Raw genomic sequence first — 15,949 nt, 5'->3', positions numbered from 1 at the left:
GGGGCCTCGGGGCAGAACGTGCCCTGCACCCAACTCGGTCCTTGGGAGAATTGCTGGGCAGAGAGGAAAGGATCCTCCTGGGCGCTTCCCACCTGCCGGGCCACTGGGGACCCCCAAGCCAGTGGCCTGGCTGGGGAGCAGCTGGGGAGGATGGGTGGCTCTTCCTGCAGATGGTCTGGAGGCTGCTGGCAACGCTTCCTGCCCCTTGTCCGTGTCAAACATGCCAGAGAGGCTGAGCTGCCGGCAGCGCCCAGCAATTTCACCCAAGGCTTCTGCAGAAAAGCCTGAGACGCCAGGAACCTGCAGGGCCACTGTGGAAGGAAAGTGGGGGGGGGGTTGCTAGGAAGGTGAAAAAGAGAAGAAGCCCCCTCCACTTGGAGCCCTTCACAGCTTCAAGGACCTCCCCTGCGGCAGCAATTTTGGCAAAGCTGCCCATCAGAGTGCCTGTTGGATGGCCTCTCTTGCACCCCTCAGCGGGAGATGCCCAGCCGAGAGCAGAGCCCCCTTGCTGTTCTACGCTGGGAATGGAGAGCTCTCCCCACATGCCCAGGAACCCCTGTGGTTGCGCCACAGCCCTGTTTTCTAACATAGAGAGATTCAGGTCCGCCACCAGCATGTCCCAAGATGGGATGGGAGAGGCTCTGGTGCCAGGGGATTATCGAGCTGATACAAAAACAGCAGGATAATGTTACAGGATTAGGTTTCCACCAACCTTGGCATCTCTGCCACTGCCGACCCCACCCCTGACCTCCCAGCGATTGTGAAAGCCTCACACTCTCCTTTAGCCAGCACCAGGAAAGCGAAGGGAAGGCTCAAATGCCAAGGATGTTCTTGGGAACGCCTTTCTCCTCTGCGAAGAGAGCGGATCCTTCAGCAGGATGGAGAAGTCTTGCGAGAGAAGGAAGACCCAGCGGCTGCCCTGAGCCTCACCTGCCCCGGGCTGCCTGGTCCCTGCTCCCCACCTCCAAGGCTCAGTTCCCTTAGTGGCTCCTGCTCCAGGCCCCTGGGAGAGGGAAAAGCCATTCTCTCCTTTGGGACTTGGATGTGTGGGGGGGAGGTCCTCTCTCTACACTCCATTGGCAGCAGGGGCGGGGCTGTTCAAAAGCTATCGTAAATTTTGAGAAAAGTCTCCAGCAGCCATTTCAGATTCCTGACATTCACAGCCAGGGCAGCAGGGGCCACTTCTGGCTGAGAGGGGCCCCACCCCCCAGGCCTTCCTTCTCCCTTAAGAGCAAGAGATAAGGCCTGCGTCCCTCATCTTGTGGCCAATCGTCCCATGATAACTGGGGGATTGACTTCTTAGCAAAGGATGTTTTGGGGTGGGGAGGTGGGTGCCCAAAACCCTGGAAGCTGCCCGGTTCCTCGTCTACCCAGGGATCGCTTTGCATTCCCGGCTTGCAGCCCTCCTCTCTGCTGTGTGATCTGCCCCTTGAGCAGCTGCCCCCTCCCTGGCACAGAGGCCAGGTCTCGACTTGGGCAGAGTCAGAGATTTAAAAGGCAGCCTTGTTGATGTTTATCCTGCATGCTCCAGTTGCCCTGAGGAGCCGGGCGGAGGGCCGGGCGCGGCTGCCAGTCCCCTTTGTTGCTGTGTTCACTAAGAGACGCTTCCCTAGAAAAAGGCCCCAAATCCCCACTCGGCTTGTTTGGGCACTTACTGTCTCTTAGGGTCTAATTGGCAGCCTTTTCATCCTTGGCTTGGCAATGTTGAGATGTGTGGACTTCAACTCCCAGCATTCCCTGGCCCAACCCAGCCCCCCAAGCAGGAGGCTCTGAGGACATTTGGGGGGCCTGGCCCAGCCATCTCCCCTCAGTCCTTTCTGGACGTTTCCATCTTGGAGAGGTCAGGGAAAGGCTTTTCTCTCGTGGTGCAGAGCCAGGAAAGGAGACAATGGCCCACAACTGTCCTCAAACACAGACCCAGTTTGGCCCAAAAGCTGGCAAGGCCCCAGAGGGTCGCTGACACCCCACCCCCACCCCTAAAGTTCCATGCCTGCTTTTCAGGCACATTGCAAGTGTTCACCTCACAGGCAGCTGAATGCGGGACAGAGCCAAGGGCCAGGAAGGGGGAGGGGAGGCAGTTCTTCTGGCCCTGCCCTGGAGGGGAGGGGGTGCAAAAGAGGTCCATGTCCCAGCCAAGGCAACTCAAGGGCACCGCCTGCTGGCCACCACCTTGCCTGCACCCTTCACTTCTGGCTGCTCCCCAAATCCCACTCCAAACCACCCCCACCCCCGGCCTCTCTTCTTCCTATGGACCCTCTGGAGACTTCACAGGACAGGAGAGCAGAGAATTATTTCCAACAATCCAAACTGACCCCCCCCCCCGCCAAAGGAAGGAGAGCTCAGAGGAACAACCCCTAAACCCATGAGGGGGGGGTTGCCCTGGGGCTGCCAAGGCAGGCAAATGGGGAGACACTGTCCACCAGAAACAGACCAGGTTGAGGTGATTGTAACTGTCATAGCCTGTCGTGGGAACAGGGCCAACAATGGGGCATCATGGGCGCACAGCAGTCATGGGGATGCAGCTGGGGCATCTGGATCGTTTGTCAAGCCCCCCCCCCAAGAGATCAGCCAAGAGCCTTTCCAAATGAGGTATCTTTATTGCACACTCCTCCTCTCTTTCTCTCTCTCCTCTTCCGCAAAGGGGTGATGCAGGCAGCAGCAGAGGGGGGCAGCTGGGGGGGCCCACAGCACCCCATGTGAAAAGTGGAGCTGCATTTACAGACTGGCCAGAGCACAGCGACAACCCATAGGGACACACATCCAGGGTTCCTCCTTGCACTCGGGGGCCCTCTCTCCCCTGAGATCCCCTCCCTGCATCAGGGCATTCCAGCCCAGCAGTGGCAGCATCCGCAGGCAGGTGGGTTGGCCAAAGGAGGGACGGGCCTTGCCAGTCAGGTTCCCACGGCAACGTCTTCCATCCATCACGTGGGGCTGTCAGTCCCTGTCCCAGAAGAGGCTCCTTCCTTCTGAGCAGAAGCTGCGGGGGGGGGGGGGCTGGGGTTACTCACAGGAAAACCCTCCCTCCCAAGCAGAGCCCCACATCTCCAGGTGCCTCCCGCCCTTTTCCCCAAGCTACCGTCCACTGCTTTGCCCTCCTTTTCCTGCTCCTTTCCCAGCTCTGCTACAGCCTTTGTGAGCCCCAATTGTGAAGCGGCCCCCAAAAGCCGAAGGACCCTCAAGGGGGCAGCAGCCTCTGCTCACCGGCAGACTTTCCTGGCCAGCCACCATCAGCCAAGCCCCTCTGGACAACAGTCCATAGTGCTTCCAAAGCTGGGTCTGCCCCACAGCTAGCTGGGCTAGCCATTCCCAGGGAAAGACCCTCCCGGGGGCTGCGAGCAGACAACTCCAGCACCCAGGCTACGGGGGCATCCCCACAGCACCCCTGTTCAAAGGAGCCCCTCCCCCTCTTACCCCGCTGGTGCGCCTCCTTGGCTCTGGCCCGCTCCTTGGCGTCAAAATACCAGACTGTGATGGCATACCTGGGCAGGTGGCAGAAAGCGGGTCAAGAGGCAGCTGGGACTGGGAGCGGGGTTGAGAGAGCTGACTGACTGACTGATCTAATGGGGAGAGTCTCTCTGGGTAGCAATCTATGTGTAGAGCACAAGAATACTCCCCACATCGGTTCTTCTTAGCATCTTCCCCACATGACTGACCTGAGGAGTAGGGCAGCCCCCCCCAGAAGAACTGCTCCCCCCACCTCAGCCTTTCTCAGCAGCAGCCCAGAAGCCTTTGGCTACAGCCTCCCTGGGGGAAGGGGAGGGGTCTTCTGTTCCAGCCCAGGGACCCCGGTCTGGCTTGGCATCCCAGTCCTCCAGCCTCTTGGAGGGTGCTGCCACTGGATTTCCCTGCCTCTTTCCTGGGGGACAGCCGGCTTTGAAGCCTTCCTCCCTACGGGGCAGGGGCTCCATCCATTGCCAACACGTCATTCTGCATGTCTGGGGGAGAAACAGCTCATTTGCAGGCCCGGGGTGGCTCTTGCCCAGCCCCTTCCCTCTGGCTGGCCCCCATCACCTGGTAGCATAGGCTGGCTTCACTTGGTGTGGGTTGCGCTGGTCGGACCAGAAGATCAGCAGCCGGTCAAAGATGGGATCGATGTTGGCCACGACCGGGTGGCCCTCTGGGAAGATCTGCAGGAGGCCCCCGTGCACCTGGGGAGTGGGGGACCAAGGAGGACCCTTCAGGCTGGCCATGGATGCCGGGGGCATCAGAAGGGCAGCCCCTCGTCCTGGGCCTGGCTGACACCTGATCTTGCCACCATAAAAAGGCCTCTATCCGAGACCCCAGGCCTCCACCCCCAAGCTTCCCTCAAGGGGAGCCCAACTGCTCTTTGCAGCCTTCTAGAAACCATCGAAACTTCCCCTTTGAGGGCGCTTCAAACTTCCTGCTTTTCAAGACTGGGGATTTCACTTGAGGCTGCTCCTTTCTCCACATTCTCCCTGACACAGCAGCTGAGCCTCAGTCACGATTCTCACTGCTCTGAGCTGCCTCAGAAGGCAAGGAAGAAACACTTGAAGCCCACAAAAACCCAGGAGTTGCAGCCTTGCCCCCTCCTCACACGCCCCACCCGCCACCACCTACCTTGCTCTCCCACTTCCGGTTTAGGTAATAGATGCAGGTGACACAGCGCCCGTCTCCGTGGGGGTTGTCCACATGCCGCACGTAGCCCAGGCCATTGCCAGGGTAACAGGCCACCATGGCCTGGGAGGCAGGAGGAGAGGAGGGGAAGGGAAGGGATGAGCAGCTGGCAAATCCACTAGGGCTGCCCCCAGAAGCCCCATCCACCTCCAGCCAGCCAAGGCACAAATAACCCGGGATAACTCATAGCCAAGGACCACCCTGGCAAGGCACTTCCCAGCATTCCAAAACAGGCGTGGGCAAAGGGAGGTAAATGCCAGGGGATGGACTCTTCTGCCACCATCAAACAGGTGCCAAGGCCAAATCCTGCAGCCTTGCTGTTGTCAGAGCTGTTTGACTCACATACCCTCACTGCAGGCACCCCAGACACAGGAGGCAAGGCCAGGCAAGATGCTCTCCTTTGACAGGGAAGCCCCGCACCCACCCACAGAGATTCCCTTGCCTAACCAGAGAGTTTTCTCCTTTAAATCCAAGGTGGACAAAAGCTGGACTCAGCATATGCTCAGAGGCAAAATTATTTGCAGGAGCTATTTGCAAGTGCCCCCATCATGACTTATTCATCTGAACACTGGCAGTGGGAGGGGAGGGAAAGCCCCACTGTGAGCGGGATGCAGGCGGCAGCCCCCACGCAAGGCATCTGCCCTCCCTGCCCACCAAGCCCACCTCTTCCTTGGGCAGCCGACCCTCCTAGCCAGTGGCGCTGCAGCAGGGACCCTCTCCTCACACAGGGCTGGAGCAGCCTGTTCTCAGGAACACTGAGGACATCCAGTCCCGGTGAGGCCGGACCTGGTTCCTCCCAGCTGGGCTGCTGCCATCCACGTGGTGGATGTTCCCTGCAGGGTCACTGGAGGACAGAGGGGAGGAGATGCCAACTCAGGGAGCCTTTTGACCAGGCTCCAAAAGGAGGCAAATTCAGGGCTGGTTGCCCGAGGGGGGCCAGCCTCCGAGGCTCCTCTTATCACTTCAGGGATGGGGGCACTTCAGCCAGGGTTCCTCTGGGGCATAGGCTGGCAAGACTGGCAAAGGGAGGGAGCCTCTTCTGAGTCAGAGAGGGCTGGCAGTCAGAGCCAGTTGACAGGCATCCACACAACATGCCCATGGTCATCCTAAACCTGACCCATGTGCCCCACAGCCCCTCTCACTTCCTCCCCCTTCCTTCAGGGCTCAGCCCAACCACGTGTGTCCAAAGGGGGAGGGGTGGGGTCCGAGATGCTTATTTCCCTTCTTGGCCTAAAATCCACAGCAGAAAAGATCCAGGATGACTGCTCCCATCACCCCATCATCCACAGCTGCCCATCCCTTCCCAGGTAATAAGAGGGCACGCCTGGCTTCCAGTAGATCGAGCCCGGGAAGCAGAGGCCAAGTCAGTCCCAGGAAGAGCCAAAAGCACCGAGGCCTTTTGGGGGAGGGGGGGTCGGTTTCTGTCTTGGGCTGCCTGCCCAGCGCCATCACACACACACACACACACACACACACACACACACCCCAGCTTAAAGTCGACGGCTTTTAGTGTCCTCGGGGGGTGTCGCAGGATCACCGGAGATCAGATCCCCCTCCCCGCGTCTGCCTGAGGGACCGGCTGCCCTGCGGGTGGGGGGCTGAGCCCGGGCAACGGCCCTTTCGGCCGGGCTCCTGCCTGGCGCTCGCTCACCTTCGTCCGGCCGTTGATCTCGTAGCCGCCCAGCTTCCCGGCGCACTGTAGGATGAGCTCGTCCAGGCGGGCCATGAGAACGCCGATGGCTCGGCAGCCGGGCTCCCGGCCCTCCACCCAGGCGACCTGGTCCCCGCGGATGCGACGGGCGGGGCCCGCTCTGCGAAGCACCAGCTGCCCGTCCTGGAACTTGCCGCCGCGGTGCAGCCCCTCCACCTGCGCCAGGATGTGCCCGCCCAGCGCCTCCCCGAGGAAGGCGTCCTTCACGCAGAGGCCGTAGCGGGCCAGGCAGGGCACCACGTAGTCCCGAGCCAGCCGGCCGACGGGCCCGCGCTGGAGGGCGCCCGGCTCTCCCCGCGGCCGCCGCTCGACCGAGCCCTCCGCCTCCGGGCTGGGCCGCTTCGGCTCCCGGGTCACGGCCAGCCAGAGGAGGCCGCGGACGGCCACCCCTTTGCGCTCCGCGCGGCTCGCCGCCGCCTGCCTGCCCTGGCCCGCGAGCAGCCCTACGGCAGGGGCCGCCGGGCGGGAGGCGTCCATCTCAGGGCCAGGCGGCGCTGGGCGCGGGCCGGCAGCATCTTGCGGGCGCCAGAGCGGCCCAGCGAGGCCCCCAGAGGTCGCCGAGTAGCGGGAGGGGCCGGCCCAGTTGCCTGCGGGAGGGAGAAGAGAGGGTGAGCGCGCAACAGCCCCGAGCGGACTCCGCGTTCCCAACCCCTCCCCCCCATCCCCGGGAAGGAACGAAGCCAGCATGGGAAGATGGGGGGGGGAGTCAGCACGGGACTGGCGCGCGGAGACCGCCCCTCCCAGCTAGACATTCCCAGGTCAGGCACCCGATCACAGGTCCCATCATCCCCGGCCTGCGGCAGAGGCTGGCGGGACCGCGATCCCACAAACGGCGAAGAGTTGCGGGAGGGCGGCGGGAAAGGTCACTCTCCGGGGCAAAGCGGGTCTCCAAGCGCAGCCACGGCCGAATCCCGGGGAAGCAACTGAGGCGCAACTTGGCCTTTGGCAGCCGAGCTCCACGCGTGGGCGCCTGGCGACTCGGCTGCGGCGGGGTCTCTCCGGCTGAGGGCTGCCCTCCGCGGGGAGCACCGGGTGGGCCGGCGGTGTTCTCGGCCACCCGCCGCCGGGAAGAGTCGTCACCTTCGTGGCAGCCACGCTCTGCTCGGAAAGGCTCTAGTCCTCAGCGCGCACCAGGCGCTTCTCACCTGCGCTGAAGCCGCCGCTTGTCCTCCTGGGCTCTGGCCAAGCGCCACCCGGGCAGGCTCGCGCGAGCCCCGGGAGCGAGCCGGCCCTGGCCCCGCCACACGGGACCCACGCGAGCCCCTCCGAACGGAGGAAGCGGAAACGGAGCGCGCGGCGGTCGTTCGGGGAGCCGGGGGCGGGATTGCTCTTTCCTGCCGGCGCGGAGCCGGCGCCCGGAGTCGGGCTGCTCCGGGAGCTCCCCGGAGAAGCCAAAGGGAGCTTCTTCTGCAGCGCGGAAAGGCAAAACGCCCGGCCCGGCCTGTTGCTCTCCCGCCTTAGGCACCCCTCCGGCCCCAGAGCGACCCCGCTGCTCGCCGGTTTCTCCCCCGCGGCCGCTCCGGGCAGACCCGGCGCCTCTCTGCAGCCAGTGCAAATCGGGACCCGGGGCGTTGGGGACTCGATCCAGCCAAGCGCTCCCTGAACGCCGCACCTCTCTAGCGTCCCCCAGCGCCCCGTAGGTTTTCGGAGGAGTTGTTCCTCCAGGTTGGACAAAATGTTCCACACACACACACACACACCGGCCAAGGCAAGCAAAAATGGTCAGCTTGGGTCAGCCATCAGAGGCTTCCGCGGCACAGTCGGTGAGCAAACTTTCGCGGGAGGGAGAGAGGGCTCCTGGGTGGTACCGGTATCCATCACCGAAGGCAAAAGAACTGAACCCTTCCTAAGTGGGCACCAGCAAGGAAGCCGCGCAGGCCCACGGATGCCATCCCCATAGAAACCATCCGTTTCCTTCTTTCCAGAAATTGTCTTCATTTCCCAAAAGGCTGGAAAATGAAATCATTGAATGGGGGCGGGAATTCTGGCAGAGGGGTTCTGGTCTGAGATTGCAGGCTCCCCATCCCCTTCCCCCACGTGCTGCAGGCAAACCCAAAGGGGCACCTTCTTCCCGGCTTTCTTTCTAGAGGTCTGCTTGCCTGTGGCAAACCACTGACGCCCTGAGCCCGCCACCCACCCCTGCTTGGGTCCAATTTTTTGGGAATGCCAAAACTAGAGGCTGCTGCCCACCAAGGGTCTCTATGAAGGGCCGACTGCCTAGAGGCCCCTCCCAATGCTACTATCCCAAGTGTTTAGAGGGGGCTTCTTGGAAGGTTCCCAAGCCCACCCATCCAGTTTCGGCCAGTAGAGGTGTTTGTAGTTCTTCCTCTGAATTGAAAAAACACTAGTGGGGGGGGGTTTCCCATTTTTGGGAGCTCAGCTAAGATGCACCTTCACTTTCAGATCACAGCTGAGTGAGAGCAGTTTGTGGCCAAGAGAGGCTTTTTCCTGGGAAGCTCAGTGGATTCTTGCCACCCACTTGATCTGCAGATTTGGAGGAGATAAGAACTTTCAGAAGAGGTACTCCATGGATTAACTGGGAAACTGGTCTTTTAATTGTTGCTCTTTTTCTGATAACGTTTTCCAATTTGTCTTTTCTGTTTTAATTTCTGTTCAGTTACAGGCAAGAAATGTGATAAAGCATGTAAATCCTGGAGAACTCGAGTAAGGATTCAGTCTGAATTAAGTTAAAGTACTACAGGATCATTCCTTGATATGGTTATTGCATGTATGTTCCGAGTTGATGGCTTCTCGTTACCATGCTGCCTTGTTATTAAAGGGCTATACAATTTGTCTTCAATGAGAATCAGGGATCCTGTGTTTCCTTATCCCTCCCTCTCTATAGTAAAGGACAGGATCAGCTAATGAGAATAAGAGAGTCTTGACAATTCTCCCGTCTTTTGAAAAAATGAAAAATGCCATGAAAAATGCCATTTCTCCCTTGGAGTTCTTTTGCCTCCTGACAGCTGTAAAGCAATTCTTCCCCTATTAGAGCCTCGCTTGAGGCAAACCGCAAGGCTTGCTCCTCCGCTCCTCTGAGGGTGACAAATTGGGGATTCAGCTATCTTTGGAAAAATTAAAAAAGGACTCGCACACAAACATGGGCAGGGACATTTGGCAAACAGCTTTATGACAACCAAGCCTACGCTGTACACAAGAGGGAAAGATCAATTGCCCAAGTTAAAGGAGGGAGGGAGCTTTGGCGCTTAGCTTTTTGGGTGGAGAAGCAAGGGAGGATTTTCCGCTCTTCCCAGCTGAACACGGTTCTAAAAGGAGGTTGTAGAAATGATGGCGGAAACAACTCCACCCACCAGAAGGCATGATGGAGATGCAGAAGAATTCTGGGATCTGAAGTCCACAAGGCTTCAAACTGCCAAGGTTGGAGACCCCTGCTCTGGAGAGCAGCTAGAGGGCCCACTGCCCAACGCCTGGCCCGGCTTCACTCTTGACGGGGAAGGGGAGAGCGGTTAGTTGGAGGCCCTGCTGATGAGATTCCCAAAGCAGATCAGCCGTGGTTAGAAACAGTCTATCTTCCCCCACAACCAGTGTTTATTTCGGTCCTACCGGCAGCCTGCCCTACATTTGAGTAGCCTTCGGCCCTTCTGCTGCTTAGTTACCATATATGTATAGCTTCAAAAAGAAAAAAGGCATCACAATTCTGACATTTGTAAAAGAGGAAAAAAACATTTTATGTTCGAGTATCAGTTTCACAGCCTTAAAGTTGGAGGGAATGTTTGCATTTATAGAAAAAATAAAATAAACCAGAAGATTTAAGTTTTAAACTGCGTATAACTGTCAGCTGTTCAAGTCTGGATGGAAGGAACTCCTCCTCCTACAAAGCTTAAGGAATCAAACCAGGAATGCAGCCGAGTTGGGCAAATGAGAGCAGGGACCCCACCTGCAAAGCGAGCCTGTTTCTGCCCTTGACACAGAAGAATAAATAACAAAGAGAAACATTACACTTAAAAATAAAATCCAAACCGGGTCCCCGTTTCATCTTCCTTTCTTTCTGAGGGCGCAGCAGGAGGGGAAGCGAAACCTTCCCAGCACACAAGCAGGAGCAGAGATTGCTCCATCCTAGCAGAAAAGAGAAGCAGACCCCACCTCCAGGTTCTCACCTTCCCATTATGTGACTATAAAACTGGGGAGGGGAGGGAGAAAGTCCCCAACTCAGAGCACCCCCTCTTCCTGTAAGGGGGCAACCGTCCATGGCCAGAAGTAACTGCTAATAGGAACTGCCAGGTTCTACCTACCTTCCTCAGTAAACCAGGGAGGACTTCTGGCCCAGCAAACTCTTCCAAACCCACCTGGCTTGCTACCATCTGGACCCAGGCCTCATTCTGGATGGCTGGCAAAGCCATGGATCCCTGAGGATCCATGCAAATGTGGATCAACACACAGGGAGGCAGCTCCTGGCCCACTGGAGAAAGGGAGGGGGAGGGAGCCAGGCTCTGTCAGAGGGTTAAGAGAAACTTGTAATTGGGGGGGGAGAGGGTATCCTCTTTCTCAGAGCTGGTGCCTCTCAAGAGATCCCCACCAAACCATCCTCTCCTCTGCAGGACCCAGACAGCAGAGGGACCACGCACAGCAAGCCTGATAGCAGTGGCCACTGGAGTGAAGGACTGGGGGCAATTCCATAACTTGGTGGTTTTTCCCCCTTCTTCTTGTGACAAAATTTAGGGCTGTGCTCTTTGGAAGTCAGGGGTACTTTGTCAACCGTGGGACTTTTGCCTCTCATGCTGGTGCCCAGTCAAAGGCTCTAGAGATACGGACATCTTGCAACACTTAAAGCATGCGGGAATCCAAGCTCACCCAAAGTGGGGGGGATATCCCCACAGCTTCCCACACCAGCACGGAAGCAGAGATTTTTCTGCCAATGCTGTGGCTTCCTTGCTGTGGACTCAGCCCAGGAAAGAGCTCAAAAGAAATTGCCCGAAGGGAGCATTTCTCACTCCATCAACACCGGGCCAAAAAAACCCCTCAAGGACCAACCCAACCTGCCCACTGGCCTGGCCCAGCCACTGCAGCCCCAGGAAAAGAGGGGTGCAGGCAGAGGCCCAGGGCAAGCATAAGAGGCTTGAAAGAGGGAAGGAAGGAAGGAAGAAAAAAAGTAGAGCATCTCGTGAGGGACACGGACACTCCTTCCCAATCAGATGAATCGGCTGCTATTCAGCTGGAGCAGCTACGGAGCACAGAAGGGGCCAAGGCCCCACGCCCTCTAGGGCCGCCCACACCCACACCTTTGGGGGGCAGCAGTGTGCGAGGGGGTGGATGCAGGGGCCTGGCCACAGCCACTCGTGCAAACCTTCTGCTAGGAAATCTGAGAGCGAACGTGCAACCCTTCTTGTCTTAGGACAGGAGGCGATGCAAGGGGAAGGAAGCGGCAGTGGCCGTGGCAGCAACAGCAGGGGGCGCAGTGGGGTCTTCAGCCCAAGAGGCCTGTTGCGTTGGAGAACCAAACAGAAGAAGAGGCTTCATGTAGCCCCGGGCCCAGAGCAGCGGAGTTCCAGCACTGAGGAAAGAGGGGGAGTATGGTGGGGCCCTGCAGAGGCACCAGTTCTTCACACCACCCTCTGGGGGCTGGACTTGTGGCCAAAACCTCCTGACCACGTAGTGGCCACTTTGTTCACCAAAGCTCCCCATTCCACTCGAAGGTGGCTTCTTGCCTGTGGCTCCGATGCATGGAGGTTAAAGCCAGGCCATGGGATGGGGTGGGGGGGGGCTGAAGGCACTCCCAGTCACCCCTTTTTCTGAAATGGAATTGGAAAAGTGCCCTGCGCACACAGCCCCAGTCCAGCCTCGGGGGCAGGAGGCACAGCAGAAGGAGGGCCCTGAATGACAGAGTCACTGGGGAGCAGCTCCCAGCTCACCTTGCAAGCCGGTGAGGACCTGGGCCTAGCAGGTGCACTGCTGCCTCGCCTGTGCCTGGCTGCTCCGGGGCTGCCGCAGCTGCCGCAAGGACGCATCCCCGTACTGGATACCTGAGCCCATCCTCTCCGGGTCGAGCTCACCTGGTAGGGGAAGAGATAGTCAGGTACCACTGGCTTTGGCCACAGTCCCCCACAACAATTGCTCGGTCCCAGAGTCTCTTTGCCACGTGGGTCAACTTACCCAGAGAGTATTTGGGCAGGTCCTAGGGCCTCTGGCCTTGGCACATCATCCAGAGCTTGAGGGACCCCAATTTCAAGCAGCTCAAAGCCATTTTGACCCTAACCACTAAGCTGAGTCTTTCCGCCTCTGGCCCAGGTGATTGAGGGATTTGTACTACTGCACAACAGTTTCCATTGTTACATGCCACCCAGAGTCCTTCAGGACTCAGATAGTTCATAAATCTGCTAAAAAAAATAAATGGCACACCTGATTCGATTTTATTTAATATGGTCCGTGCACATTTCAGGAAAGCTTCTTCTACGTTCTCTCCAGTCAAGGCACTGGTCTCGAGAAACATCAGCTCTGCAGGGTGAGAAGAAGCCTCAGATTAAGACCGCTGCCATAATGCTTCAATGTCGGTTCTGGACCCAGAAGTGAGCTTGGTTAAAGCAACGGATGGGCGGGAGGAGCCTTCCTACACCCCAGGACAGAAATCCAAACCAAGGGGTACAGAGGGGGGTTATTGGAGATCAAGTTCAGGCCTCCCATGGTTTCCCAAAGCTCCAGACCTCAAGGAGAGACAGATGCTGGGAAAAACAACTCAGCAGTTGACCAGAGATGGCTGCTCCTGCCCAAAGTATCTCAGCAGCAGCTCACCATGGCCAGCTCTCCCTGCTCCTCACTCAGCCCAGTGGCATGATGTGCTTCTAGGGAAAGCAAGACTCCAGGGGCTGAGCTCCCTCCAGCACCCACCCCCACCCCCTGCATTACCATTCTCTTGAGCAAAACGAGAAGCTTCCAAAAAAGTGACTTCCCGGTCAGCATCCAAATCCTTCTTGTTGCCGCATAGAATAATGACAATATTGAGGCTGGCCAGAGTCCGGGCATCGGTTAGCCAATTGGTCAAGGCATTGTAGGTCTCTCTGCTGCAAGATGGAATTGACAGATTGAATGCCAGAAAAAAAAATGCCTGGGAGACTCAAAGAAGGCTTTGTCCCAAAGAGGGAAAGAAATTTCTGCATGAGCTGCTTCGCTGGCTTCCTCCCCCAAATCCCCCTACTGGCCTACCAGTAACTGACCCCTCCCCACAGCCATTCTGTATGTCAAGGTGCTCCCCTGAACCCTAAATTCCGCTAAGAAACAGCATTGCAGCTTTTCTTCTACAATGAAAATAGTCTGTGAAGAGCCATAGCAGAAACGGCCCCTTCCCAGAAATTCCTATTGCTGAAAAGCAAGAGATGGGGGGGGTGCAACATGCTCACCTCGTGATGTCATACACCAAAAGTGCCCCAGCTGCACCTCTGTAGTAGCTTCTAGTAACAGACCTAGAGAGGAAGTAAAGAAGGCTTGACACAGCTATGGCAGACTGGGTGTAATGCAAACTATTGAAATGGCACTCGTACATGCTAACTTGAACCTTATTTCTAAGTGTGTTCTTAGATGCTGGATTGTGCAGTTAAAGCCACGAGTATTACTCTGAAATCTTCTGTGAGCTATGGAACATTCTCTAGGCCAACATGTGGGACAGATTTGGATTCAAACTTGCAGACAAAACATTCTTTGTTTCAGAGAAGACTTTGAAAAACTGGAATGGCATCTGAAGCCTTGCACAATTAAGTCTTAATCCGGAAGGAACCTCTCCCTCCACATATGTCCTTGACATCTTTTCAAAAACAGAACTTTAACAACTGAGGTATGAATAGTATCAACCAGAAAATTCAGCAGACGGCTGATCTTGCAAGCTTGGATGAGTCAATACAATCCTTGCAGAACAGGATCTCATGAAAATCTACTTCATCAATATCCTATGACTGCAAATCAAAAACGAGTTACTCCAAACCCTTTAAAAATCCTTCCAGGTGCCCCTTCCCAGTTGGTCTCCCAGTGGCCAGAGGATCCCCCAGAGGGTCCCCCAGGGATGTACCCGCTTTCCCCAAAGCAGATCGCTTCTCAACGACTGGGGGGGGGGGCTTCCCTCGCCAAAACCCCCAGCGACCGCCCCCCCAGCCCCTCAGATGCTGCTGCTGACCTGAACCGCTCCTGCCCAGCCGTGTCCCAGATCTGCAGCTTCACTGTTTTGCCGCCGACGGTCACCACCTTCGACCCGAATTCCACCCCGATGGTGTGGTTGGAGTCCTGCTTAACTGCCGGGCGCCGAGAGGGACAAGAGGGCGGCAGGTCACGCGGGGCAGCCCGGGAACGGCTCAGAGAGCGGCCTGCTGTGGCTCGGCCGCTCGGAGAGGAGCCGGGAGGCGCCGCCTGCAGCCCGAGCCCGCTGGATGGGCCGAGGGGGCTCCGGTCGGACAGACCGCCGAGCCACAGCCGCCCGGGCGAGTCCCCCCCCCCACCTCCCGGCGACTCACACTTGCTCTCGATGAACTGGTGCAGCAGGCAGGACTTGCCGGTTCCGGCGCTGCCGATCACCAGGAACTTGAAGAGGAAGTCTGCGGGGGAGACAGAGAGACGGGAGGCAGCCCTTGCAGAGCCCCCGCCGCCGCCGCGCCCCCCCTTCGGCCCCGCCGCGGCCCCGCCGCCCACGCACCGTAGGTCTCCGACATGGCGGGCGACGCGTCGGCCCTCGCCCCCTCCTCCGCCTGCCGGCCTCGTCGCGCAATATGGCGGCACCCAGGGAGCCGGCCGAGACTGGCGTCGCGGGGAGATGACGTCAGCGACCGAGCCGACGAGAGCCGTGCCGCCAATCAGAGACGCGCTTCTCGGACGGCGGGTCTAAGGAGGGCAGCGCGGCGGAAGGGAGCCCAGACCGCCCTGCAGCTCCGCGCTCCCGCCTGCCTTTCTTCAGCCAAATCGTTCGAATGCGCTGCTCGGGGGCCCCCGCGAGACATCACGGCTGGCCCTCAGCCAGAAAGGCGCCTGCCTGGGTCCTCCGGGTGAAACCCCCGCGTCCAGCTGGCGCGGAGCTGCCTTTTTTGCACCTGGCCCTAACCCATCCGATGCAAGTATCCCAGCCTAAGACGACCCTTCCTTTGCTCTCGCAGTCCCTGTGCACTCGTGTACCCACACGCTCAGGTGGGAGGGTGGTTGGGCCAGGAGATCAGGGACAATGAAGGAGCCGAGGTCAAGCCGCAAAGGGCAAAAAGCACTGACTGCTCTGGCAGCAGGGAGGCACGTGTGTGTACACACAATAACACAATGGGCAGCCTGGTGGAATATTCCCCGGCATCCCAGCCTGTGGTGAGAGACTGGCAAGGCAGCTGGACCCTCCCTGCACCTCACTGAGCCTTTCCCCTCCCCACCAGCTCCTACAAGCCCGCTCTGGGAGGCTGGCAGAAGAGACAAGTTGCTCTTGGCAGGAACACCCTGTCTCTGCAAGGGAAACAGCTGTGCCCGGCAGGTGCTCAGGGGCAAGGCACAGTAGGGCACTTCCTCCTCTGAGTCCTGGAGCAGGCAGGGAGAGGCGAGGGTTCAGAGAGCCCAGAGGGCATTTACGGGTACATATGGCCTCCCCACCCCCTCAGACCGTCAGCAAAGCTTGAGACCTCAAGGGTTGAAATC

The 15,949-nt window shown here is 58.5% G+C and overlaps 2 protein-coding genes across 8 annotated transcripts; both read right to left on the bottom strand.

The window, feature by feature from the left end:
• Positions 1-2,577: 2,577 nt before the first annotated feature.
• On the bottom strand, positions 2,578-8,058 carry EGLN2 (egl-9 family hypoxia inducible factor 2). 5 transcript variants are annotated; one of them, XM_034438332.3, is made up of 6 exons: positions 7,492-8,058; positions 6,287-6,933; positions 4,579-4,698; positions 4,012-4,148; positions 3,412-3,479; positions 2,578-2,977 (listed from the first exon to the last, which is right to left on the bottom strand). In XM_034438332.3, the coding sequence occupies exons 2-6, from the start codon at positions 6,821-6,823 to the stop codon at positions 2,922-2,924; spliced, it is 918 nt and encodes a 305-aa protein (XP_034294223.2). In that variant the 5' UTR covers positions 6,824-6,933; positions 7,492-8,058; the 3' UTR covers positions 2,578-2,921. The 5 variants fall into 5 exon arrangements, with proteins under 5 accessions (XP_034294223.2, XP_087732327.1, XP_087732328.1 ...); XM_087876201.1 differs by lacking the exons at positions 3,412-3,479; positions 7,492-8,058 and having other exon boundaries at positions 6,287-7,161; XM_087876202.1 differs by lacking the exons at positions 2,578-2,977; positions 3,412-3,479; positions 7,492-8,058 and having other exon boundaries at positions 3,874-4,148; positions 6,287-7,161.
• A 1,952-nt stretch (positions 8,059-10,010) lies between these two features.
• RAB4B (RAB4B, member RAS oncogene family) lies at positions 10,011-15,588 on the bottom strand. 3 transcript variants are annotated; one of them, XM_034438353.2, is made up of 8 exons: positions 14,979-15,588; positions 14,800-14,880; positions 14,466-14,580; positions 13,699-13,761; positions 13,208-13,362; positions 12,704-12,799; positions 12,217-12,357; positions 10,011-11,858 (listed from the first exon to the last, which is right to left on the bottom strand). In XM_034438353.2, exons 1-7 carry the CDS (start codon positions 14,992-14,994, stop codon positions 12,242-12,244), a joined length of 642 nt encoding a protein of 213 aa, XP_034294244.1. In that variant the 5' UTR covers positions 14,995-15,588; the 3' UTR covers positions 10,011-11,858; positions 12,217-12,241. The 3 variants fall into 3 exon arrangements, with proteins under 3 accessions (XP_034294244.1, XP_087732332.1, XP_034294242.1); XM_087876206.1 differs by having other exon boundaries at positions 10,011-10,268; positions 14,979-15,538; XM_034438351.2 differs by lacking the exon at positions 10,011-11,858 and having other exon boundaries at positions 12,343-12,799; positions 14,979-15,538.
• Between the last annotated feature and the right edge of the window lie 361 nt (positions 15,589-15,949).

Source organism: Pantherophis guttatus, chromosome 10 (genome assembly GCF_059756535.1).
Source record: "Pantherophis guttatus breed Tessera chromosome 10, ASM5975653v1, whole genome shotgun sequence".
In the NCBI taxonomy this organism is placed as follows: domain Eukaryota; kingdom Metazoa; phylum Chordata; class Lepidosauria; order Squamata; family Colubridae; genus Pantherophis; species Pantherophis guttatus.
Note: the sequence above shows the minus strand (reverse complement) of the source record. Positions and strands in the feature narration are given on the sequence as shown.

Coding starts and splice junctions, on each gene's coding strand:
- RAB4B (XM_034438351.2), bottom strand. Junction 14,581..14,799: donor CCAGTTCATCGAGAGCAAGT/GTGAGTCGCCGG, acceptor GGCGCCCGGCAG/TTAAGCAGGACTCCAACCAC. Junction 13,762..14,465: donor GCTGGGCAGGAGCGGTTCAG/GTCAGCAGCAGC, acceptor CTTCCTCTCTAG/GTCTGTTACTAGAAGCTACT.
- EGLN2 (XM_087876201.1), bottom strand. CDS start 7,033: ATGCTGGCTTCGTTCCTTCCCGGGGATGGGGGGGAGGGGTTGGGAACG. Junction 4,699..6,286: donor AGATCAACGGCCGGACGAAG/GTGAGCGAGCGC, acceptor CCTGCCTCCCAG/GCCATGGTGGCCTGTTACCC. Junction 2,978..4,011: donor AAGCCAGCCTATGCTACCAG/GTGATGGGGGCC, acceptor CCCCCCCCGCAG/CTTCTGCTCAGAAGGAAGGA.